Source organism: Sus scrofa, chromosome 1, assembly GCF_054392235.1.
Source record: "Sus scrofa isolate SSC_HxYL_T2T_F1_AM1 chromosome 1, Sscrofa_HxYL_maternal_Yorkshire_Landrace_v2.0, whole genome shotgun sequence".
Classification (NCBI taxonomy): domain Eukaryota; kingdom Metazoa; phylum Chordata; class Mammalia; order Artiodactyla; family Suidae; genus Sus; species Sus scrofa.
Window position 1 is genome coordinate 79,835,648 of NC_139383.1, and position 25,760 is coordinate 79,861,407.

General features: G+C 39.4%; 1 protein-coding gene across 43 annotated transcripts in view; it reads right to left on the reverse strand.

The window, feature by feature from the left end:
* Positions 1 to 25,760, reverse strand: part of LOC146406163 (uncharacterized) — a 1,231,956-nt gene that overhangs the window by 1,106,831 nt on the left and 99,365 nt on the right. For 35 of the 43 annotated variants that reach the window (XR_014807279.1, XR_014807256.1, XR_014807208.1 and 32 more), the window contains one exon: positions 13,657 to 13,736. Coding sequence is in view for 2 of the 43 variants with exons in the window: in XM_084963227.1 (XP_084819353.1) it covers positions 13,657 to 13,736 (80 nt within the window). In the remaining 41 variants the exon portion in view is untranslated. Of the gene's footprint in view, positions 1 to 11,120; positions 12,534 to 13,384; positions 13,737 to 25,760 lie in introns of those variants that run through there. The other 8 variants (XR_014807261.1, XR_014807292.1, XR_014807260.1 and 5 more) reach the window with 3 other exon arrangements.

A 25,760-nucleotide genomic window follows, 5' to 3' on the forward strand; every position in this document is an offset into this window, starting at 1 on the left:
TTTTGCCTTTTTGCACCCAGGGCAAATGGAAGTTCCCAGGCTAGGGGTCTAATCAGCTGTAGCAGATCCGAGCCGCATCTGTGACCTACACCACGGCTCATGGCAATGCCAGATCCTTAACCTACTGAACAAGTCCAGGGATCGACCCCCCAACCTCATGGTTCCTAGTCGATTCGTTAACACTGAGCCACAACAGAAACTCCAAATAGTATGTCTTCTTTGACAACCTATATAACATACATCCTCTCCCAGTTGCCTAATGCATTTTTCACCATAGATCTTACCTGCATCTGACACATCCTGTATTTACTTAATGTCCGTCAACTCTCACCATGAGAACTTGATGTTCAGAATAGTGAGGATTTCGCATCATTCCATCTCCAGTGCCTAGATGTGGTTTATATCATGGGTGCTCAATGATATTTGTTGAAAGAATGCATGAAATCAATATTTTGTAGCTAATTCCCAAATTTCAAACTTTTAAACCTTCACACCTACAATGGACAAAGTATACCAGAGGTTTTCCCAGAACCCTGAAAAACAAATCCTTTCTTCTAATGTTCTTCCCCTCGTTGATAATCTTATAAATTAGTTCATATATAAACAAAACATATAATGGTGGTCAGATTACAATTAATATATATGAATGTATTCATATATATACAAATTATATATCTATTCATATATACATATATGCTAATCATACTATTAAAGTAACATTTACATGTTAGACTTCTGTGGGTTAATTGGGAAAAATAACATGGCTACAACTTTTTAGCATTAACTCATCATGTTAACTGGACCTGGCGTACGTACCCTTCCATGGATTACAATCCTATCTATTTGAAGCTCCAAATACTTTTAAAAATATGTATTAATTGTGGGATTTTTCTTCTTTTGCCTGAAACAGAGGTTTGGGGTGTGGCCTCATTCTTTTCTACTTCTATCTTTTGCAATTAGCCTAAAAACACCTCAAGAAAGTTCTGTCTTATTCATTTGTATTCCCTGCAGCCACTAGCACAATTCTTTGTACATAAGAGGTAATCAATTATATTTGTTGTATAGAATTTAGGTATAAGAATATTAATATTTTTAAAAAAGCTTCATCAGTGTTTTTTAAACCAAATTTGAAGTAAACTTTTTAGACAGCAATTTCTGAGTCTGAATAATATAAACTGGCTATTTTTAGGCATACATAAGTTTATCTTGTCAATTTAAATTCCCCGCTAGGGATAAGAACTTCCTTCAACTCCACTACCAGCTTCTTTTGGGGGGGCTTAGCACCTCCAGCCATAGCAGCCCTTTAATGAGTTTATTTAGTCCCTTTCTCTCAGAAAATGTTCAGTGAAACTTTACACCACACAGCCACACATGAAGACAGTGCCTAGGGCTGAACCATGACGTGTACTTCAACATAGAAAACTGTTTTCAAGGAGTTCCCATTGTGGTTCAGCAGTAATAAACCCAACTAGTATCCACGAAGATGCAGGTTGATCCCTGGCCCCACTCAGTGAGTTAAGTATTCGGCCTTGCCTTGATCTGTGGTCTAAGTTGCAGACTTGACTCAGATCCTGCGTTGCTATGGCTGTGGTATGTAGGCTGACAGCTGCACCTCTGATCTGATCCCTAGCCTGGGAACTTCCATATGCTGCAGGTGCGGCCCTAAAAAGAAAAAAAATATATATTTTCAAATTACCTTCCTTCCTTACCCAACGAAAGTGTATATATATATATATATATATATATATATATAATTCTTTAAAAAAAAAAAGCTCTAGAGAAGAACTTGTTTCTTTGTTTTTATTATGGGGAAGAAGTGGGGGGGGAGCAATTGTCACTCCATCAAGGTCTTCATTTGTTAAAATTGTTCTGCAGATAGAAAATTTGGGATTTTTTTTTAAATACCTTCCCAAAATTTCTTTTGCTTAAAAGAAAGTGAAAATGATTCCCAGCCACCTCTCATTGTCTTACCCATCATTCAGGCTTTCTAATTTCATCTCATCACCACCTTGAAATAAAACAAGCTTATATGAATGACAAGTTACTGGTCTAACTTGAAAAAGCCTTTTTAAACAGGATTTTAAAATTCGTTCTCTCATTGGATAAATGCTCAAAGAATACACTGAGGTCTTTTAAGTTTAGCTGGAATCCATTTATTGGGCAAGTAATGAATCTAATTGTTATGCTAGCTTCCATGTCAGCAAAATAACAGATGTACAGTACAATGGAGCGGGGGAAAAGTTGCTTTGGGATTGCTAGAGCAGGTGGTACATAAAAAAAAAAAATCACATGGAACTTTATCAAGTGCATTTGGAAACAGTTGGAAATTAGCCAGAAGGAACGTTCTCCTTCAATCCCTTAGACATCCAGTTGTGGGCTGGGATTAGGGCCCTGAACAGCTGAGTCAGGAGGACACTGACACCTTGTCACTTCTTCAAGCTCTTTATTCCCTCCTCACCCTCCAACAAAAGCACCAGAGATTGCCCTCCCCTAACTAGACACACACACACACACACACACACACACACACACACACACACACACACACACAAGTCCAGCTGCCAGATACGGCTTTCAGAGAACACTGGAGAGCGTTGAGTCCAAGCAAGTTACCATGGTTCTCTGGCTATTATTGCGTCCAGCACATCAGGGAATGGAAATAAGTGTGCACATGTTCTAAAAGGCCCTTTGGGAGAGATCAATGGGGCTGCATGGGGGACACAATGGCAGGCTTTGTCGCAGAGAAAGGATTTGGTCTGGCAAGCAGCAGCAGTCCTGCTGGACAGAGGGTTTGTCTGCAAGGACTGTGGGGAAAAACCATGTGCAGGTTTACAGAGCATCCTCCTTGGGAAAAGTAGGGCATGTGGTGTAATTAAAAGTCATCCTGAAGACATCAGGTAAGAACCTGCTGTTTTTTTAATTAATTGCTTCCGTGATCCTATGACTTTAAAAGGGGTGCCGCTCATACAGGTTTAGAATTATTCCAGGTGTACATCCTCAATCAGATAAGGATAAAACAGTCTATCGGAAAATTTCATAAAGGTGAAAAGGGAAAGAGAAGCAAGAGTATGGGAGAGTGAGAAAGAATAAAAAATTATAAGTGTTCCCATCAGGGCTCAGTGGTAACAAACCGGACTAGTATCCATGAGGATGTGGGTTTGATCCCTGGCTTCACTCAGTGGGTTAGGAATCCTCTGTTGCCATGAGCTATGGTGTAGGTCGCAGACATGGCTTGGATCCCATGTTGCTGTGGCTGTGATGTGGGCCGGCAGCTACAGCTCCAATTTGACCCCTAGCCTGGGAACTTCCATATGCTAAGGGTGTGGCTCTAAAAAGACAATAAAAAGACCCAAAAAAAATTATAAATAGTCATCCATCTGTAATTTGCTAAAATAATCATGTTCTCTTTTCATGCTCTGTGAACAACCTCACGTCCAAAGTACAACTCCCTACTTGACTTGCATCCTGCCTTTATATATAAATTAGTTGGGAAAAAAATTCCCAGAGTCTAGGTTAACAGAAAACAGCTGGAAAACAAACTGAGAGCCATATGTCATAGATTCCTCCAAGTAGAGAAATTTTTTAAAACTGTTTTGAAGAGTTGGCATGTCCAGAACAAGTAGGGTGAACCAAGGACTTTATGTGGTCTCCACACTCGCGAAAATAAAGATGGTGACGGGAGTTCCCATCGTAGCACAATAGAATCAAATCTGACTAGGAATCATGACATTGTGGGTTCAATCCCTGGCCTCCCTCAGTGGGTTAAGGTTCTGGCACTGGCGGGAGCTGTAGTGTAGGTCGCAGACACAGCTTGGATCTGATGTGGCTGTGGTATAGGCCGACAGCTGTAGCTCCAATTCGACCCCTAGCCTGGGAACCTCCTTATGCCACAAGCGTGGCCCTAAAACGCAAAAAATAATTAAATAAATAAATAAAGATGGTGAGGAGTATATCATTGTGTCAGTTAGGCAAATCTTATCTGAAATATTTTTTCCTTTCTCAATTATAAAATCCCCAACTAAATTATCTAAGTAATTTACTATCATTCTCAACTTTTCTTTTACACCATTGACATCTCCTTAGACGGAGAAATGGTTACATTTTAAAGAACACATTACAGCTCATGCCTTTAAAATTTCTACAATATTATTAACTTCTACTCTTCATGACCCTTCCGGATGAAAGAACACTGGTGGCATTAGAATGGCCTCCGGATGTCATCAGGTCCCATCCCCATCAAAAAGAAGAAATCTGGGACCTTAAACAGGACACTGTCTGTGTCCTTTCTTGAACTGTCTACTCTCTTTTCACAAATCATGATAATAAAACATTATTCTTTAAAGAAAAAAGAATACTTGAGTTAGACTTTATTAACTATAAGGTATGTTGTTTAAGGTAGTAACTTGTTTTAAGTTGTGTGTTTTCTTATTTTTCTCCCATCATCTTACTTGTGTTGTAAAAATCTGTATTCTTCTTTTCCCACTTAATACAGCAAATACGTCCCCTGGTATGACAGTGTAGTGGATATTCTATGAAGGAGACCTAAAAATTACACCTACCTCTTTTCAGAAGCCCCAAGGTTTTCATCAAGCTCATAGCTGTGTGTGTGTGTGTGTGTGTGTGTGTGTGTGTGTGTGTTTAGCCAGGCTCTGTGCCATGTGACCCTGCTACCTTAGCTTGATTCAGAACTAGGGCTGACATTGTACTCAATACACACACTCTCTATTCTAATAGGACATGCCAAATCTGTCAGATTTTCTGTCGCAGGTCAGAGAAGGTAAGAGTTGGTGGTTGATGGAATGTTGAGGAAGCCCAGAGAAAACCACAGAAAAGGCAATAAAGCAGGAACCATGAGGCAATATAACTTATGACACATAGTGGAGTAGAGAGAAATTGTGGCCCATTCAGATTAAGCTGAGTCACCCTGTTGTGTAAATCACTAACAAAGCCAATGGTCTGTTACTTTCAAAAGCTGATCAAAGAATTGAGTCATCAGAGATATATGAAATCTCGTAACCATAGTTAACATCTACATAACACTCGCTTAACGTCAGAAGTTGTTCTTTGTTCCCTATGTGTATCCTTCAGTCTAAGCTCTCCATCAGTCCTATGGTGTAGGTACTATTATCACCCTTATTTTTATTTTTATTTTATTTTATTTTATTTTGGCTTTTTACAGCTGCACCAACAGCATATGGAAGTTCCCAGGCTAGGGGTTGAATTGGAGCTATAGTTTCTGGCTTACACCACAGCCACAGTAACACCAGATCCGAGCCACATTTGAGAACTACACCACAGCTTACAGCAACACTGGATCCTTAACTCACTGATCAAGGTCGGGACCAAAGCTGGAACCTCATGGATACTATTTGGGTTTGTTAACTGCTGAGCCACAACAGGAATTCTTATCATCCTTATTTTTAAAATGGGAGAACACTGGAGCAAAGCTATTAAGTGACTTGACAAAGATTCAAACTCAGGAGGGTTGGTTTTTATAATAAGAAATATATTTGGGTTGGTTTTCATAATAAGAAATATATCTGTTCTTCATCCCCTTTTCAGACACAGAGCTCCAAAAACTCATGGAATTTCCTAAGTGACAAGAGATATTCAAGGGTCTTGATATTCATAACAAACCTCTTTCAACAACAGCTGAGTTTATGTTAGTGAGGTAATTTGGGGACCGAACCTAATGATGGAGGCTGGTTGCCAGAGAAACAAACCATGTGATTAGAGAGTTGGAACTTTCAGTCCCACCTCACTGACCTCTGAGGAGGGGAGAGGGGATGGAGATTGAGCCCATGATGTAATCAATTGCCCCTATGTACTAAAGCCTCCATAAAACCCCAAAACTACTGGGTTCAAAGAGCTTCTGAGTCAATCCAAGAAGAAGACATAACAATTTTAAATATCTACACACCCAACATAGGTTCATCACAATATATAAGGCAACTGCTAACAACCTTAAAAGGACAAATTGACAATAACATGATAATAGTGGGGGAATTTAACACCCCACTTACAGCAATGGACAGATCATCCAGACAGAAAATCAACAAGGAAACACAAGCCCTGCATGAAACATTAGACCAGATGGACTTAATAGATATTTATAGGACATTCCATCCAAAAGCAACAGAAGACACATTCTTCTCAAGTGCACATGGAATAATCTCTAAGACTGACCACATCCTGGGCTACAAATCAAACCTCGTAACTTTAAGAAAATTGAAATCATATCAAGCATCTTTTCCGACCACAATGCTATACGACTGGACATCAACAACAAGAAAAAACCTGCAAAAAACACACACACATGGAGACTAAACAACATGCTACTAAACAACCAATGGATCACTGAAAAAATCAAAGAGGAAATTAAAAAATACCTAGAAGCAAATGACAACAAAGATACGACACTCCAAAACCTATGGAATGCAACAAAAGCCATTCAAAGAGGAAAGTTTATAGCAATACAAGCCCACCTCAGGAAACAAGAAAAAGCTCAAATAAACAAGCTCACTTTACATCTAAAGTAGCTCAAGCGAGAAGAACAGACAAGACCTAAAGTTAGTAGAAGGAAAGAAATCATAAAGATCAGAGCAGAAATCAATGAAATAGAAATGAAGAAAACCATAGAAAAGATGAATGAAACGAAAATCTGGTTCTTTGAAAAGATCAACAGAATTGATAAACCCTTAGCCAGACTTATCAAGCAAAAGAGAGAGGACTCAAATCAATAAAATTAGAAATGAAAAAGGAGAAGTAACAACGGACATCACAGAAATACAAAGGACCATAAGAGACTACTAAATGCAACTATACACCAATAAAATGGAAAACCTAGAAGAAATGGACAAATTCTTAGAAAAGTACAATCCTCCTAGATGAAACCAAGATGAAATACAAAAGATGAATGGACCCATCACAAGAACTGAAATTGAAACTGTGATTAAAGAACTTCCAACAAACAAAAGTCCAGGACCAAACAGCTTCACAGGCGAATTCTATCAAACATTTAGAGAAGAGCTAACACCTATCCTTATGAAACTATTCTAAAAAAATTGCAGAAGAAGAGACACTCCCAAATTCATTCTATGAGGCCACCATCACCCTGATACCAAAACCAGACAAAGATACCACAAAAAAAAGAAAACTACAGGCCAGTTTCACTGATAAACATTGATGCAAAAATCTTCAACAAAGTACTAGCAAACAGAATCCAACAATACATTACAAGGATTGTACATCAGGATCAAGTGGGATTTTTCCCAGAGATGCAAGGGTTCTTCAATATCCACAAATCAATCAGTGTGATACACCACATTAACAAACTGAAGAATAAAAACCACATGTTCCTCTCAATAGATGCAGAAAAAGCCTTTGACAAAATCCAACACCCATTTCTGATAAAAATCCTTCAGAAAGTGGGCAGAGTGGGAACCTACCTCAACATGATAAAGGCCATATACGACAAACCCACAGCGAACATCATTCTCAATGGGGAAAAGCTGAAAGAATTCCAGCTGAGATCAGGAACAAGACAAAGATGTCTGCTCTCGCCACTACTCTTCAACATAGTTTTGGAAGTCCTAGCCACAGCAATAAGAGAAAAAAAAGAAATAAAAGGAATCCAAATTGGAAAAGAAGAAGTAAAACTATCATTATTTGCTGATGACATGATACTATACCTAGAGAATCCTAACAATGCAACCAGAAAACTGTTAGAGCTCATCCATGAATTTGGCAAAGTCACAGGATACAAAATTAATACACAGAAATCGATGGCATTTCTATATACTAACAATGAAAGATCAGAAAGAGAATTTAGGGAAGCAATCCCATTTACCATCGCATCCAAAAGAATAAAATACCTAGGAGTAGACCTACCTAAAGACACAAAAGACCTGTACTCTGAAAACTACAAGACACTGATGAAAGAAATTAAAGATGACACAAACAGATGGAAAGACATACCATGCTCTTGGATTGGAGGAATCAGTATCAGCAAAATTTATACTACCCAAGGTAATATACAGATTCAATGAAATCCCTATCAAATTACCAAGGACATTTTTCACAGAACTCAAACAAAATATTTTAAAGTTTATTTGGAAGCACAAAAGACCCAGAATAGCCAAAGACATTCTGAAAAAGAAAAATGGAGCTGGAGGAATCATGCGCCCTGATTTTAGACTATACTACAAAGCAACAGTCATCAAAAACATATGGTACTGGCACAAAGACAGAATTACAGATCAGTGGATCAGGACAGAAAGCCCAGAATTAAACCCATGCACCTACAGTCAACTAATCTATGACAAAGGAGGCAAGAATTTACAACAGAGAAAAGACAGCCTGTTCAATAAGTGGTGCTGGGAAAACTGGACAGCCACAAGGAAAAGAATGAAATTAGAACACTTCCTAACACTATACACAAAAATAAACTCAGTATGAATTAAAGACCTAGATATACAACTAGACACTATAAAACTCTTAGAGGAAAACATAAGCCAAAGACTCTCTGACATAAATGATAGCAACATCTTCTCAGATCCACTTCTTAGAGTAATGACAAAAAAAGCAAAAATAAACATATGGGACTTAATTAAACTTAAAAGTTTCTGCACAGCAAAGGAAACCCTAAACAAAACAAAAAGACAACCCACAGAATGGGAGAAAATCTTTGCAAATGAATTGACTGACAAAGGATTCATTTCCCAAATTTATAAACACCGACAGCTCAATACCAAAAAAACAAACAACCCCATCAAAAAATGGGCAGAAGATCTAAACAGACAATTCTCCAAAGAAGACATATGGATGGCCAAAAAACAAATGAAAAGATGTTCAACATCACTCATCGTTAGAGAAATGCAAATCAAAACCCCTATGAGGTACCACTTTACACCAGCCAGAATGGCCATCATCAAAAAGTCTACAAACAATAAGTGCTAGAGAGGGTGTGGAGAAAAAGGAACCCTATTACACTGTTGGTGGGAATGTAAATTGGTGCAACCACTGTGGAAAACAGTATGGAGATGTCTCAGAAAACTAAAAATAAAATTAACATTTAATCCAGTAATCCCACTCCTGGGCATCTATCCAGAGAAAACCATGACTCAAAAAGACACATGTGTGGAGTTCCCTTCATGGCTCAGTGGTTAACGAATCCAACTAGGAACCATGAGGTTTTGGGTTCGATCCCTGGCCTCTTTCAGTTGGTTAAGTATCCAGCGTTGCCGTGAATTGTGGTGTAGGTTGCAGACTCGGCTCGGATCCCATGTTGCTGTGGCTCTGGTGTAGGCCGATGGCTATAGCTCCAATTCAACCCGTAGCCTGGGAACATCCATACGCCATGGGAGCAGCCCAAAAAATGGCAAAAAAAAAAAAATGAAAGAAAGAAAAGAAAGGACACATGTACTCCAATGTTCATTGCAGCACTATTTTCAATAATCAAGACATGGAAACAACCTAAATGTGCATTGACAGAGGAGCGGATCAAGAAGACATGGTACATATACACAATGGAATATTACTCAGACATTAAAAGGAATGAAATAATGGCATTTTCAGCAACATGGATGGACCTAGAAATTATCATGCTAAGTGAAGTCACTCAGACAATGAGACACCAACATCAAATGCTATCACTGACATTGGACTCTGAAAGAAGGACACAACGAACTTCTTTGCAGAACATATTCTGACTCACAGACTTTGAAAAACTTATGGTTTCTAAAGGAGACAGGTTGTAGGGTGGGGGGATGCACTAGGGGTGTGGGATGGAAATCCTATAAAATTGGATTGTGATGATCATTGTACAACTATAAATGTAATAAATTCATTGAGTAATAAGAAAAAAAAAGAGCTTCTGAGTTGGGGAACACGTGATGATTCTGGGAAAGTGGGGTGCCCAGAGAGCACATGGAATTCCCTTGCCCTGTGCATCTCTTCCATCTGCCTGTTCCTAGGTTATATCCTTTATAACTGTCAGGCAATCTAGTAAGAAAAATGTTTCTCTGAGTTCTGTGAACCACTCTAGCAAATTAATGGAACTTGGGCAAAGAGTTAAGCTTTCACCTATAGCCAGTGGGTCAGAACCATAGGTGACAACCTGGACTCTCTATAGGAGTCTGATGTGTGTGTGTGTGTGTGTGTGCACGTGCGTGTGTGTGTTGGGGGCAGTGGAGATAGGGAGTCTTGTAGGGCTGAGCCCTTAACCTGCAGGACCTCATGCTGTATCTAATATCTGAATGCACATGAGTGCCTGAATGCCTGAGTATGTCTCCATTTTTGCAACCTGAAAGAGTTTCTCATACAAAGTCTTTATAAAGACACACAAATGTACTTATATATGTGTGTGTGTGTTTGCATGTATATGTGTATTTGTGTCTATGTCTATCCTTCTATGAGTTATTAATGGGTGTTTCACAGAAGAAAAAGGGACAGCACATGTAGGTGTATGTGTATATACACATATATATACACATACATACACATATATATATAATTAATCTAGTGCCTATGCCAGTGTTTAAATAGTCTGTAACTATTCCAGAGAGATAGAAAAATAAGTGGTTTCCAGGGCTGGGGAAGTGGGAGAATGAGGAAGTGACTACTAATAGGTGTGGAGTTTCTTTGGGGGGTGATGACAATGTTTTAAATTACATAGTGATGATGGTTGTGCAATGCTGTAAATATACTAATACCACTAAATGGTATGCTTTAAAAGATGTGAATTTCATGTATCCAAATTATAGCTGAATAAAGCTATTATTTTTTAAAAGTCATACTATGCAACCACTTCTCTGTAAATAACGTTTTCTACCTCTGCACATCAGAAGTCACATCAGAGTAATGGCGAACATCTTAAGAGGTCATCTACTTGCCTTCAGGCAACCAAGTGCTCAATTCCCGGCAGAAGCCTAAAATCCTGTCAGCCTTTAGAATAACATCAAACAAGATGTAGCTTTCATCCAAATCACTCCTTAGTCAAATGTTCAAAAGCATGAAGCCCATGATTTAGATAAAAGGAAAGAAATAATTCTAGTTAACAGTTGATCCAAAATTCTCTCTGGATTTATAGCATATATGTCCTGATGAAAAAAATTAATACATTTTATCATTATATACATGTTTAATATGTATACATTTGGGGGGGAACATGCCTGCACATACAAGAGATCCCAGGCCAGGGATCAAACCTGTGCCACAGCAATGACAATGCCAGATCCTTAACCTGTTGAGCCACCAAGGAACTCAAATATATAAATTAGCTAAGCAGTGCTAGTAAAGGAATAGGGATGTGTTGAACCTTTGATTCTATCTACATGTTTCAGGACTACTAGCTGTGAACTCTAAAATCGACTTATAACTTATTTCCAAAAGGAGAGGGCAAATGTTAACTAATGGGCCCTTTCATCAATCCACCCACAAAACCTGTTTTCATCAGAGGGAGACACAGAATTGGATTTACTGAGACTCGCTTCTACTCACACGCATCAACAATGGCCAATACCACATGCTCCTGTCTGTGGAGCACTCCTAGCTACTTCCCAAGTGGATCTGCCACTATGAATGGATGTTCGCTCAAATAAACTCATAATTTGTAACATGTCTCAGTTTATCTTTTAACAAAGAAAAACCTTGCTAGCCTTCTATGAGTTATTAATGGGTGTTCCACAGAAGAAAATACCTTCTCAGCATTAGCAAGATTTCTCCTCAAATTACTCTAGAATATGTACAAGAGGAATATCAAACACTTTTTAATTTTTTTGGTAACTTCCCTTTTACAAGAGGGAGGCAAGGATGTCAAGCATCAGTGTGGGGTGACATATCACAGACCATGTGATGTGAGGTCCACCATTGCTACACAGGCTACCCCTCCTTAGCAGCTGCTGCCAAACTCTGTCTTTTATTATTATTACTGGTCCGTGTTAGGTCCATAATTTCAGCATGTATTTTAAATGTGACCCAACATTGATTGTGTATTTGCAAATAAATCAAATATTGAAAGCTTCTCATTGGAATTAATTTTTTCATGACTCTTTTATGATTTCTATTAATCCAAGTCTATTTTTCATGAGCTCCAGTTGCTGTCCCATCACTTTTATTTTTATTTTTTAACATTTTATTTTATTTATTTATTTATTGCGTGTGTGTGTGTGTGTGTGTGTGTGTGTGTGTGTGTGTGTGTGTGTGTATCTTTTGTCTTTTTAGGCCCTCAACCGCAGCACATGGAGGTTTCCAGGCTAGGGGTCAGATTGGAGCTATATAGTTGCTGGCCTATGCCACAGCCACACCAATGCAGGATCCTAGTCAAGTCTGCAACTTAGACCACAGCTTACGGCAATGCTGGATCCTTAACCCATTGAGCAGGGCCAAGGATCAATTGTACCTGTGTTCTCATGGATAATAGTCGGGTTCGTTAACCACCGAGCCATGACGGGAACTCTTGTCCCATCACTTTTTTTTTCTTTTTTTTTTTTTACTGTTTAGGGCCGAACCTGCAGCATATGGAGGTTCCCAGGCTAGGGGTTGAATCAGAGCTACAGCTGCCAGCCTACACCACAGCCACAGCAATGTGGGATCCAAGCCACATCTGCAACCTACACCACAGTTCACGGCAATGCCAGATCCTTAACCCACTGAGCAAGGCCAGGGATCAAACCCAAGTCCTCCTGGATGCTAGTCGGATTCATCAAATGTTGAGCCGGTTAACAAAGGGAACTCCCCCATCACTTTTAAAAGTATACTATTGACAAACAAATTTGGGAACTCAGACCCAAACATACAAGAACTTTTGAGCTTAGAGAATCCAACAACTTTTTAATCTAAACTCCATCAGTTATCACCTAGTGAAAAGAGATAATCCAAATGACTATAAACAGCTCTACTTGCCATTCATCATCCCAGGCACTCTAATGTGCAGAGGTAGAATGTAGAGCCCTGCCTTTAGGTCATCATGGCCCAGAAGCAACAGTCCTCTCTTCAAGCCATTTCCTGACAATAAATAGAAATCACTATTTCCCAGAATCATAGAACTTCGTAAGAGAAAGAAAGATGGAGATCATTTATGTCCCCCATTTAAAAGCTGATAATCAGAGAGTATTGTATGGCATATTCAGGAAGCAGTGATAAAATTATGATCAGAAGAGTTCCCACTGTGGCACAGTGGAAATACATCTGACTAGGAACCATGAGGTTGCAGGTTCAATCCCTGAACTTGCTCAGTGGTTTGAGGATCTGGACTTGCAGTGAGCTGTGGTATAGGTTGAAGACTAGGCTCGGATCTGGCATTGCTGTGGCTGTGGTGTAGGCCAGCAGCTGTAGCTCTGATTCAACCCCTAGCCTGGGAACCTCCATATGTCATGGGTGTGGCCCTAAAAAGCAAAAACAAAAACAAAAAAAAATATGATTAGAACTTGGGATAGGTTTTTTTTTCCCTGTTCCTAAATATTCATTTCCCTTTCCTATCAAAGGATTAATTAATTCCACCCATTGCAATGTAACACTCCATGCCTTGTACAGAAGTATATATGTCTATCCCACTGACATTGGGCTTGACCATGGACCTTGACCATTGATATGTGAAGGGACATTGCCTTAACAGTCATCATGTGACTTTGCCCACTCTCTCAGCCACAGACTCACATGTCCTGGAGAACACAGCTCCTTCAGCCTGGAAGCAAGAGGACACTGGAAGCAGATAGGCATATGATCCATCTTCTCAACTGGCAAGAACATGAAAAACAAATGTTGTTCTCTGTTGCTGTAAGCCACTAAGATTGTACAATTATTCATTCCTAGAGCAAAGCTGAATAATTTAGAACACAGAGCCAAAAAGGATACATGATTTTCTCAAGTTTACATATTTAGGCAGCTACACAGCAAAATCAGAAATAAATGTCAGTTCTTTAAACATCCAGTCCAGTGTTCTCTCCATATTTCAAAGCTCTTTAAATGACCGATTTAAATATCTACACAGAATGTTTTACTGACATATTTAGAACATCTGCAAAAGCAATTTACTCCAAGACCACAGCTTTGTCCAATTAATTTTTCTTTATAGGCTGAGGGCAACTAATAGGCTACTAACAATCCATGAAACTCTCACTCATCGTGGTCATTACCGACCAATCCGTCCAGGAGCCAGTCCTCCTGCTGCAAACTAGATGGTGTGGAGTTGGGGATTGAGTGAGGTGTGCCCTTTTTCATCTGTTCTTGTTGGCTTGGTCTTCTTCAAGTGCCTGTTATCTGGGGCGAGATAGAGGATTCTAGCAACAGCTCCACTGTATAGTCTTATCTTAGGAACATATGGGCTCTTTCACACTTGGTTTCCCTAAGTAGGCCTGTAAAAGTGACAGCAAATTCTGTCAACAAGCCACACCTGCTCTGTGTCCCCACCAGTAAAAATCTGTCCAGCAACTTCAAGAAGCTCTTTCTACCATGAGGCCACTTTGTGCCCCTGTTCGGCTTGCTCCTGTAGCCATTTCTCTGCAGAAGTACTGTCAAAATATATGTCTTCCAGTTATAACTAGGAAATTTTACCTACTGTTTTATGCTCTTTTTTTGGAACTTTATACCCCATCTAAACTATATAGTAAAGATTTTCCACATCTAATTCAGTCTTTGTTCTGTATTCACCTTTGACTGATTCCTGGTCTTATCATCATATTAGATTATTAAAATTTGACTGTGAAACTCTAAGTAATATATTGTGTTTGGTACTGTGGCCTTTAAAGGCTAAATAATTAAAAATATATTTTGATAAATTAGTCTTGCCTTGTGAGGAATTAGAATCTTGAGTTTGGGAAAGTTGGAAGTTATACAGATAATATAAACAGTGAAGGGGATTTTTGGTTGAGGCATCATTGTAGACCACCAATCTGAGCCATTCATTTAGTAGATTCGGTTTTTTTTCCAAACTATAGGAAGGTTTTAATCTTCATTTTCCTGATTATGTCAAAAGATAATTTATTATTCTACATCTGATATTGTACACCAAGATAAATTCCAAGGGGCCCAGAGATTTAAATATGAAAAATTAGACCACAGAATATTTAGAAGAATATTTTAACTTTGGAGTGTAGAAGGCTTTTCTAAATATGACTCAAAAGTTAGAGGCCACAGGAGTTCCCATCATGGCGCAGCAGAAATGAATCCAACTAGGAACCATGAGGTTATGGGTTCGATTCCTGGCCTCGCTCAGTGGATTAAGGATCTGGTATTGCCCTGAGCTGTTGTACATGTCGAAGACTCAGCTTGGATCCTGTGTTGCTATGGCTGTGACGTAGGCCGGCAGCTATAGCTCCAACTGGACCCCTAGCCTGGGAACCTCCATAAGATATAGGTGCAGCCACCAAAAAAAAAAAAAAAAAAAAAAAAGTTAGAGGCTATAAAAGAAGTTGATAAATTCAACAACATTTAAAAGAAATTTCAAAACATACGCATAGACACACACATGCAAGATATTTAACAAACTGGCAAAAAAAAATTTCAAGTTAAATTAAAAAATGAATTTTCTAAAATATAAAGAGCTCTTAAAAATCAATAATAAAAAGACTAACAACCCAAAAGTGGACAAACTATATGAACAGAATATTCAAAAAGTGGGTGAAACTATAAATGATTTAAACATATGAATGAATAGATACTAGCATCACTCATTACAAGAAAAATAAAAATTAAATTATACCCAGATATTATTTTTCATCTAGGAGATTGACAAAAATTTACTGGCTTCAAAATATACCTGTAGGAGTGTAAATCTGTACGAACTCCCTATGATGACAATTTGTCAACATTAACTAATTAATAAATGCATGCAGAAAATTTTCCAATAATGTTATTTTTGAAAATTTATTTGATATACTTGCCAACTTGCAAAATGACATTTATACAAATTGATTCATTGAATCATTGTTTATAATTGTAAAATAATGGAAAACCACCAAATATATATCAATAGAAGACTTTATGTTAATTATAGTACATCCTTACAAGCAAATACTTTGTAGCAATAAAAGATGTTGAGAAAACTCTTTATGTCCAATATGAAAAGATTGCCAAGAATATTGTTTAGCACTCAAAGATAGGGATGGGGAGGACAACCAGGCAAGGATAAGAATAGGAGACTTACCTCAATAGTTTTTACATCTTTCAGTTTTTGAACCATAGAACCATATTACTTATTCAAAAAATTTTAGTATGAAAAGTGACATTTTATTAGGAGTTTGGGATTATCATATACATACAACTATATATAAAATAGATAAGCAACAAGGACCTACTGTATAGCACAGGGAACTATACTCAAAATTCCCTAATAACCTACTTGAGAAAAGACACTGAAAAAGAATGGATATAGGTATATGCATAACTGAATCACTTTGCTGTATACCTGAAACTAACACAACATTGTACATCAACTATACTCCAATATAAATAAGAGTTAACTAAATAGGAAAAAAAGAGATGTTTTAAAAGGTCAGTGAATTAGAGTTAGCAAAACAGGTTACATGAGTTAGTTTTCAAAGTCTATTTGACATTAATAAGCACTTCTTTTAAAAAAAAAAGAGGATGATAAGTAGAATACACACACACATGCATAGAACAAATAGATAAGCCCTAAGTATTGCATTTTCTCAGAGTGCAAGTAGGAATTATAGCCACACAGACAGGCAGAGAGATTACTAAAATATGATTCCTACCAAAAAGAGCTTAAATTTATTTATTTATTTATTTATTTTGTCTTTTTGCCTTTTCTAGGGCCACTCCCACGGCACATGGAGGTCTCCAGGCTGGGGGTCTAATCGGAGCTGTAGCCGCGGGGCTACACCAGAGCCACAGCAACGCTGGATCCGAGCCTCGTCTGCAACCTGCACCACAGCTCTTGGCAATGCCGGATCCCTAACCAGGGGATCGAACCCGCAACCTCATGGTTCCTAGTCAGATTCGTTAACCACTGAGCCACAACGGGAACTCCAAGAGCTTAAATTAATACAGCAAATAAGACATGTAGACAGTTCATCCAAATGTAAAGTAGAATGTAGTAAGCCATTAAGGAACAGACTTGCAGAGCACAGAGAAATCACTTCCACCTGGATAGCTGCACTGTCAAGAAAAACAAGAACTGCAAAGTAAGAAAATTTATGAGCATTCCTTCCATGGCGCGTAAGGAAGGAAGCCTTCTGAAGACTTCAAGTGACTCCCAGTCACTTACGAAGATGAGACAACTTCCCTGGCTCTACAACTGTCTGGACAAAACAACCTCCAAGATTCACCAGCTTCCTTTGTATGTGGTGATTCTTTTCACCCTCAGAAATCTTCCAGTTACTGACTCAGGATGTTTTGAGACCCAGGAATCCTTTGCAAGAGTCCAATTCCAGGAGCTCCCGTCGTGGCGCAGTGGTTAACGAATCCGACTAGGAACCATGAGGTTGCGGGTTCGGTCCCTGCCCTTGCTCAGTGGGTTAACGATCCGGCGTTGCCATGAGCTGTGGTGTAGGTTGCAGACGTGGCTCGGATCCTGCGTTGCTGTGGCTCTGGCTAGGCCGGTGGCTACAGCTCCGATTCAACCCCTAGCCTGGGAACCTCCATATGCCGCGGGAGCGGCCCAAGAAATAGCAACAACAACAACAACGACAAAAAGACAAAAGACAAAAAAAAAAAAAAAAAAGAGTCCAATTCCAAAAAATGAACCATCTTTTTTTTTTTTTTTCTTTTTAGGGCCGCACCTGTGGCATATGGAGGTTCCTAGGCTAGGGGTCTCATCAGACCTGCAGTCGCTAGCCTACACCATAGCTCAGGGCAATACAGGATCTTTAACACACTGAGGGAGGCAAGGGATCAAACCTGCAACCTCATGGTTCCTAGTCAGATTCGTTTCCGCTGAGCCACGACAGGAACTCCAAAAATGAACCATCTCTATTTCACAGTAAAAGTTACTGTCTGTATGAATAAGGCTGTCATGAGTAGACTAGCATGAGAAAGTCCCTCAAAGTACCAACAACCCCTATCAACAGAAAACCTCACATTTCAGAACCTGGGAAGATGAGCACCAGGCACAAGACTGCTGGGACCTGGGGGAAATGCCGAAACCAGGAGCAAGCAGCGGAGCCAGAAAGAAACAGGAGGCCAAGCACAGCCGCCTCCTCTAAGACATCACTTCATCTGATAGTAAATTCTTGTACTTTTGGAAAAGAAAATTCAGTGAGCCAACGTACATGAAAACAGAAAAGTATTTTCTGAGGCAAATGCATGTGTTTACAACAGTGTGAGCAAGGCAGTCACAACAAGTCCCAGGGCAGACCATATTAAATATTTGCCAGAAGATGGTCCAACTAAAAAACTCAGTTCACCGAAGCTTTATTTTCACCTCTCACCATTAATTATTGATGAACTAGCTTCAGGCTGTTTTTTTCTGTTGGTTTTTTGTTGGGGGGGGGGCTTTTTTGTTTGTTTTAAAACTGGAACATAAGGGAGTTTCCACAGTGGCTCAGCAGTAACCAACCTGACTAGTATCCATGAGGATGATGGTTCAATCCCTGGCCTCGCTTGGTGGATTAAGGATCCAGCATTTCCGTGAGCTGTGTGTAGTGCAAATTGGAACATAAAACCTTATGCATAAATATAGCTTAAGCAGCCATTTCACAAATTTTTATAAACATAAAACACTTCTAAAACTGTCATACAGTAGATTAGAAATTTACAAAGAAAGGAATTATTGGATTAAAGTGGATAGAAAAAAAAAAGTGCCATCCCTCTACACAAGTTCTCTCTCCATTCATACTGTTCTTTCCGAGTCAGCGTGATAAATCCTCAAGCCAAGTTTTAATTTCTAAGCAATAGTTTCATAATTAGATCTTTGATTATACACTCTGCTCAGAGTTACATTTTCATTAAAGAGTAAAGGTTACTAAAGTTCAACATGTGTTTGGTGTTATTTGAAAAGGCGTTGCTCTCTGGTAAACTACAGGGTAAAATGAAGACTACAAACCTGCAAGCTAGCAGCCCAAAGCATCTACTCCATGGATTTGCTGCTTTCTTGCAATAAAACCACTTTCTTTCCTTCTGCTTTTGGTTACATCAGCTTAAAAATAGGAAAGGACTCATAACACCATCACCAACAGCAAACTCCAGTTATGAACAGAGAACTGTCCTTGTGCAAGATGTGTTCTCTGCTCTCCAAGGAGGCAGACAACATCAAAATGCCTTCGTCCCACAAAAGTTCTAGGAAATCCTGGAGTAGATCCGGGAGGATTCTAAACCCTTTAGAAAGTTTAGAGGGAGAAAGATTTGATACAAAGTCTAATAGGAAATAGGAAAGAAGTTTTAATTCTGGCCCTGGTATATTCTCCCTTTCTCTTTCTCCAACCTTCCCCCCTCCCTTTTCTCTTAATATTTAAAAAAATCATTTTAATTCTATTGCCCTGGCATATTCTCTTCCTTTAGCCAGAGGCAAACCATTAAATGACTTAAAATCTCTCTCTTCCTTCTCTCTTTTTCTCTCTCTCCCTCTTTCTGTTTTAATAATACTTAGCTACCTCAAAGTGTTGCTGGAAGGATTCTTAAGTATGTTAAGTGCTTTGAAGATGAAAAGCAATATATAAATGCTTAAGTATTACTATAAAAGTTCAAGTAAATGAGCTCAGAGCATGTGATTTAAATGGAATGCATGTGAATACACAATCCACAGATAGCCAAACTAAAGTTTCAGCTAAGACTCACGACCCACATGACAATAAGCCTTTAATATCATAGAATGTTTTCAGGGCTGAAAGGCTCTCAGAGATCATTCAGTGCAGGTCCTTCATTTTATAGGCTGAGAAAAGGGAAGTCACAAATGACCAGTCCAAGGCACACAGAAGAATAGAGACAGAAAGGAAGAAAACAAGACTCCTTAGTGCCCACCAGTGCTTCTTATACCATATACCACTCCAGCTAACTTCAAGACATCATACATAGGTGGAGAAAACAGCATGTGCATTTGAAAGCCTGGTATTAGTTGCCACAGAGCTGGCTATTGATAAATACATTGATTTAAGATTAAATTCTTTTCCATTAGGAATAAGTGTCCTTTGGGAATTCCCATCGTGGCTCAGTGGTTAACGAATCCGACTAGCAACCATGAGGTTGCGGGTTCGATCCCTGGCCTCGTTCAGTGGGTTTAGGATCCGGGATTGCCGTGAGCTGTGGTGTAGGTCACGGATGCGGCTCGGATCCTGAGTTGCTGTCTGTGGCTCTGGTGTAGGCCAGTGGCTACAGCTCCGATGAGACCACTAACCTGGGAACCTCCATATGCCACAGGTGCAGCCCTAAAAAGACCAAAAAATAAATAAATAAATAAGCATCCTTCTGCAGACATACCTTGACCCTTATTTGTATATTTGAAGCTGTTTTCCCATTAGAAAAGTAGCTCTCTTCACATTCTAGTGATCCTCAGAAAACTGGCAAGCGTGAGTGAGAGAGGAAATGAGAATATTTTCAGCTGACACTAACCACCACAACTGGAGCAGTTGGTAAGAAAGAATAAATAACCATTGACACAGTCCCTAAACTGACAGTTATTCTTTAGCAGACTTCTCAAATGAGACGCTTTATGCTACTCTGGAATTACATATTTTTAAATGAAACATACCAAAGTGTCTATTAACAGGGTAATGATACCCAACACCACTGGAATGTCACACAACCAGAGAGGTCTGGCTCTGGATACTGGTAAAGAGTTCATCTTATTACCAACCCCATAGATCTGCTCTGGTTTAATGAGGCTGCCTTCAATTCTCTTCAAGTAAATTTGGGGCCTCAGACTTTTAGTGGGGATCAGAATCACATGGAGAGCCTCATTAAAACAGATTTCTAGCTCCATTCCCAGAGTTTCTGACCAGCAAGTCTGGGGTGGGCCATCTGAAATTAGCCTGTTTGGGGTGGGCAAGGCTAATTTTTTTTTCTAACAAGTTCCCAGATGCTGCTGATTTGACTTCGGACCTCACTTTGAGAACCAGTGGTTAAAAGAAAACCAGGCAAACAGGAATCAGAAAATTGTTTGGTTCTGCTCGATGAGCTGCCTCGGTAGAAAACCATCCAGAGTGCAAAGAGGAGTTGGTAACTGACCAGGAAAAATGAATTCCTGAAGACAGAGTTTACAAATTAGCATAGCCAAATCTGGCCCAAATCTATTTTGTTTGACTCACAGAGTATTATTTATTTAATTAAATGTATTAACATTTAAAATTCATGACATTTTGTATAAAAATTCAAGTCCTGAGGGAGTTCTCCTGTGGTGCAGTGGGTTAATGATCTGGCATTGTCACTCACTGCAGTGGCTCAGGTCACTGCTATGATGAAGGTTTGAACCCTGGCCCAGGAACTTCCATGTGCCATGGGTATGGCAAAAAAAAAAAAAAAATTCAAGTCCTGACTTTTCTCGACAAATCAGCTGTCTAATAGCACAGGCCCATGTGCGCTGTTAGATAGGGTGCCATGTCAGGGGACCATAGTTTCTACCTGACTTGTTTCATTTGTGCAGACTGCCTCCTGCTTTTGACTTTGTGTTCCTGTGTAGACAAAGACTCTATAAAGTTCAAGTCAGAGTCCCCATCGTGACGCAGTGGAAACGAATTCAACTAGGAACCATGGCCTTGCTCAGTGGGTTAAGGATCCAGCGTTGCTGTGGCTGTGGTGTAGGCAGGCAGCTGTAGCTCCGATTAGACCCCTAGCCTGGCGACCTCCATATGGTGCGGCCCTAAAAGGACAAAAGTCTATATAAATAAATAAATAAATAAATAGTTCAAGCCTCCAAATCATTTTTTCAGTTTAGTACACAGCTTTATTAAATAAACAAAGCATGTCACTACTCATTTTACTATATTCTGTTTGAAAGAAGTCTCTGTCCATAAGGAAGAGCAAAATGGAATCTCACATCCCTCTGATGGCCAGTATCCCTAGGATTTGCCAGGAAAGTCTCTGTTTTTACTTCATTTTAGAATAGCTAAATATTATATTACTTAAGTTTCAAAGCAATTCAGAAGTAAGAAAAAGCTCAGGAGTGATATAAGACTTACTATGTAGAACTGATACTCTCAAATGTTTATTTTGATAAATAACAAAATATTTTATTTTCTATATCTTACTTCTTATAGTTTGTTTTATTTGTTTTGTCTTGTTTGCTTTTTAGGGCCTCACTTGTGGCATATGGAGGTTCCCAGGCTAGGGATCCAATCGGAGCTGCGGCTGACAATCTGCACCACAGCCACAGCAATTCGAGATCCAAGCCATGTCTGTGATCTGCACCACAGCTCATGGCAATGCCAGATCCTTAACCCACTGAGCAAGGCCAGGGATCAAACCAGTAACCTCATGATTACTAGTCAGATTCATTTCCACTGCACCACAACAGGAACTCCTAAAATACTTTTTATATGTATGTGCTGTATGATTTTATTTTACTACGCAAATTTCCCACTCAAATTTCCCTACCTTTTTTTAATTTTAAAATTTAACCTATTATGTATACTTTTAGAGATTTGTTCAAATCCACTTCGGAATAAAAATAATACTAAATTAGATATTCACATTATTCTTCACACACTTATAATAAGTTTTTTGGAAGAGATGTTTAAGTTCTGCCTTCAAGAACTTGTTAGAAATGCAAATTATTGAATCCCACCCCAGACCCACCAAACCAGAAATTCCAGGAATGGGACTCAGCAATATGGATTTGGGGATAATTTATATGCACAATAAAGTTTAAGAACCAGGAGTTCCCATCATGGCACAGTGGAAATGAATCCGACTAGGAACCATGAGGTTGTGAGTTCAATCCCTGCCCTCACTCAGTGGGTTAAGGATCCAGCATTGCTGTGAGCTGTGGTGCAGGTCGAAGACGTGGCTCAGATCCTGCATTGCTGTGGCTGTGGTGTAGGCTGGCAGCTGTAGCTCCAATTAGACCCCTAGCCTGGGAACTTCCATAGGCTGCAGGTGCAGCCCTAAAAAAAAGGAAAAAAAAAAAAAAGTTTAAGAACCACTACTTCTTTAAACCAAAAAATAGGTATAAAAAGTATAAAGCCAAAGGATTTATGAAAGTGATTTCTAAATCATTTAAAAGTATAGCTGTTGTTGGGGGGGGGAGTTCCCATCGTGGCTCAGTGGAAAATGAATCTGATTGGCATCCATGAGGACGCAGGTTTGATCCCTGGCCTTTCTCAGTAAGTTAAGGACTTGGTGTTGCCGTGAGCTGTGGTGTACGTTGCAGACTCGGCTCTGATCCTGTGTGTCTGTGGCTGTGGCTGTGGTAGAGACCAGCAGCTACAGCTCCAGTTTGACCCCTAGCCTGGGAATCTCCATATGCCATGGATGAGGTCCTAAAAAGAAAAAAGACACACACACACACACACACACACAATATATATATATAGAGAGAGAGAGAGAGATTTTTTTTCTTCCTTATCTTTCTAAAGGAGTTTTATGTTATCGAATGCACTTTCATAACTAGGTTTGAGCACTGTAAGACATATTTTACTTTAGACAGATATAGGAGACCACAATGCTGGTGAAAAGAGCAAGAAGATAAAACTACACTGTCATTTTCCCTTATCTCTTTTTGATATTCTTAAAAATCAAATGTCTATGGACCATTTGGACAATGGAGCCGAAATATTCTCCATCATTTCTATACTTCCCACTATCAACATGATCATATCCCTGATGAATCCAGTAATTCTTAACCACAGATGCTTTCAAATCTCTAGGGAGCTTTTAGAAAACATCCCGGCCTCAGCTCCATCTTCAAAGATCCCAGTTTGGTTGGATTTAAATGGGACCAAGGCCACTGGTACACTTCTAAGGGCTCCCTAGGTGGTCCGTAGGCAAAGTTAGGGCTGAGAAGCCCTGTTTGTATCCTTCTCCATTATCAGCAGTGACCTAAAAACCAAATCTCTGATCTTGGCCCCTCTCTTCCTGTTGAACCTGAAGCTTCCTTTCTTTACATGAGCAGAGACAAGTCTAATAAGTAGAAAATATTAAATCACTACAAAATGAAATGGCCTGAGCACAAAGTCCTTCTGTACATACCAAACAAAGATTAAAATCTGTGTAAATAATTCAGGTTTCCAAACACTTTTTACCAGATAATTAAAGCCAAATTACTTTTTCTTTGGCTTGAAAATTTGGGTAATTGGCTTATCTCTCTACCTTGCTCTGGGGTGCAGACAAAGCCTATAGCAAAAAGTAAAGCATTCTGCTGTTTGCTTGACCTCAGAAGAAAAGAGGAGAGGTGGTAATTTTACTTTGTGGTGGAGTGTTGATACAACCAAATCCAAAAGCTGTCAGTCTTTTGCTGGATGAATTGTGACTTCAGAAAACACTGCATCAGAAGTCAGAAACGAAATGTTAATCCCTTCTCTCTGTGCCTCTCGAAACTCTATTTATCTATTTTATTTATTTATTTTTGCAAATCCTGGTATTTTTGTGACAATACTCTCTTCCCATTATTTCCTCGTGGCATGCTAAAGGACCTTTGGGTTCTGACCTTTTGATATGAAAACAGGCATTACAGCCATGATTTTGTGGCTCTTTTTTTCTTTGATTTAGGGAAGTGGCACAAATGTGTGGAATAATCACAGAAGTTCACATTTCCTCTTACAAACAAATGAAAAGGGCAACTCACCAGAGTTTCTCGCTGACTTCAGGGGCCTTTTCTTTAAAAAGAAAGTGAGAAAGAAGAAAATTTAGAAAATATTTAATTTTATGATATCTACAGAGACGGTGACCTGGGGAAGATCCAAGAAGTATTCTCAAAGTTTTAGCAAATTGCTCTCCTGTGAATAGCAGTACGAAGAGCTGAGATAGAATCTTAGTTCAGTCCCCCCAACTAATTGTGTGATTTAGGGAAAACTTTCTCTGAACCTTGTTCGGTCTTCAGTAAAGTGATCTCACAGGATCCTTAAAGAGATTAAATTAGATAAGTAATGTGTTTGCATGGTAGGTAGCAAGGAGTACAGATTATTATCCCTCTGGGCAGATTCCCCAAAGGCCAGCTTTGGCTCCATTTCTCAGACTCTTCTCTGTCCACACCAAACTGAGGTATTAAATAATTAAGAAATGGTGATTTGAGATGTTTCCACAGTAGAGGATGTTATTTAAAAAAAAAAAAAATTAAAGGAGAGAACTAACAAACTCAAAACCCACAGAACATATGAAAACTGGATAAGCAGCTTTTATGATACAGCATTCACTTTGGAGCAATAACCCATAACTATGAGGGCAATTAATCCAAATGGGGCCGTAATTATAGAACACGAGGGCTGTGTCATCAAGACACAAAGGAAGCATCTTTCATTCTAATTCCACTGGATTCTAGAGTGACTGGACTTGGACTGAAAGACCCGCACGTGCACAGACCTCAACAGCGACCATGGTGAGGAACCATCAGAGCATTGTCCCCTCCTGAAGAAGCCAGGCTCCTGACCAACCGACCTATGGCTCAGAGCCTCTGTGGGACCCTCCTAGCCACAGCCCCACATCCTGCTGGCTCTGGATTCCTGCTCTGAGCTCACATTCCAAGCCTTCCCTGAACTCCCCCTCCCTGGGACTCCTCCAGGTCACAGCCTGAGGGATTCTGAGGCTGGAAGAAGACACTCTGAGAAGATTAAGGGTGGGAACTCTTTTAACTCCCAAACAAATCTGAAAGGGGGCTGGGGCTCTGCACTTGCAGATGAAAGAGATTTAGGCTTGTGAATCACTGAAAATAGCAG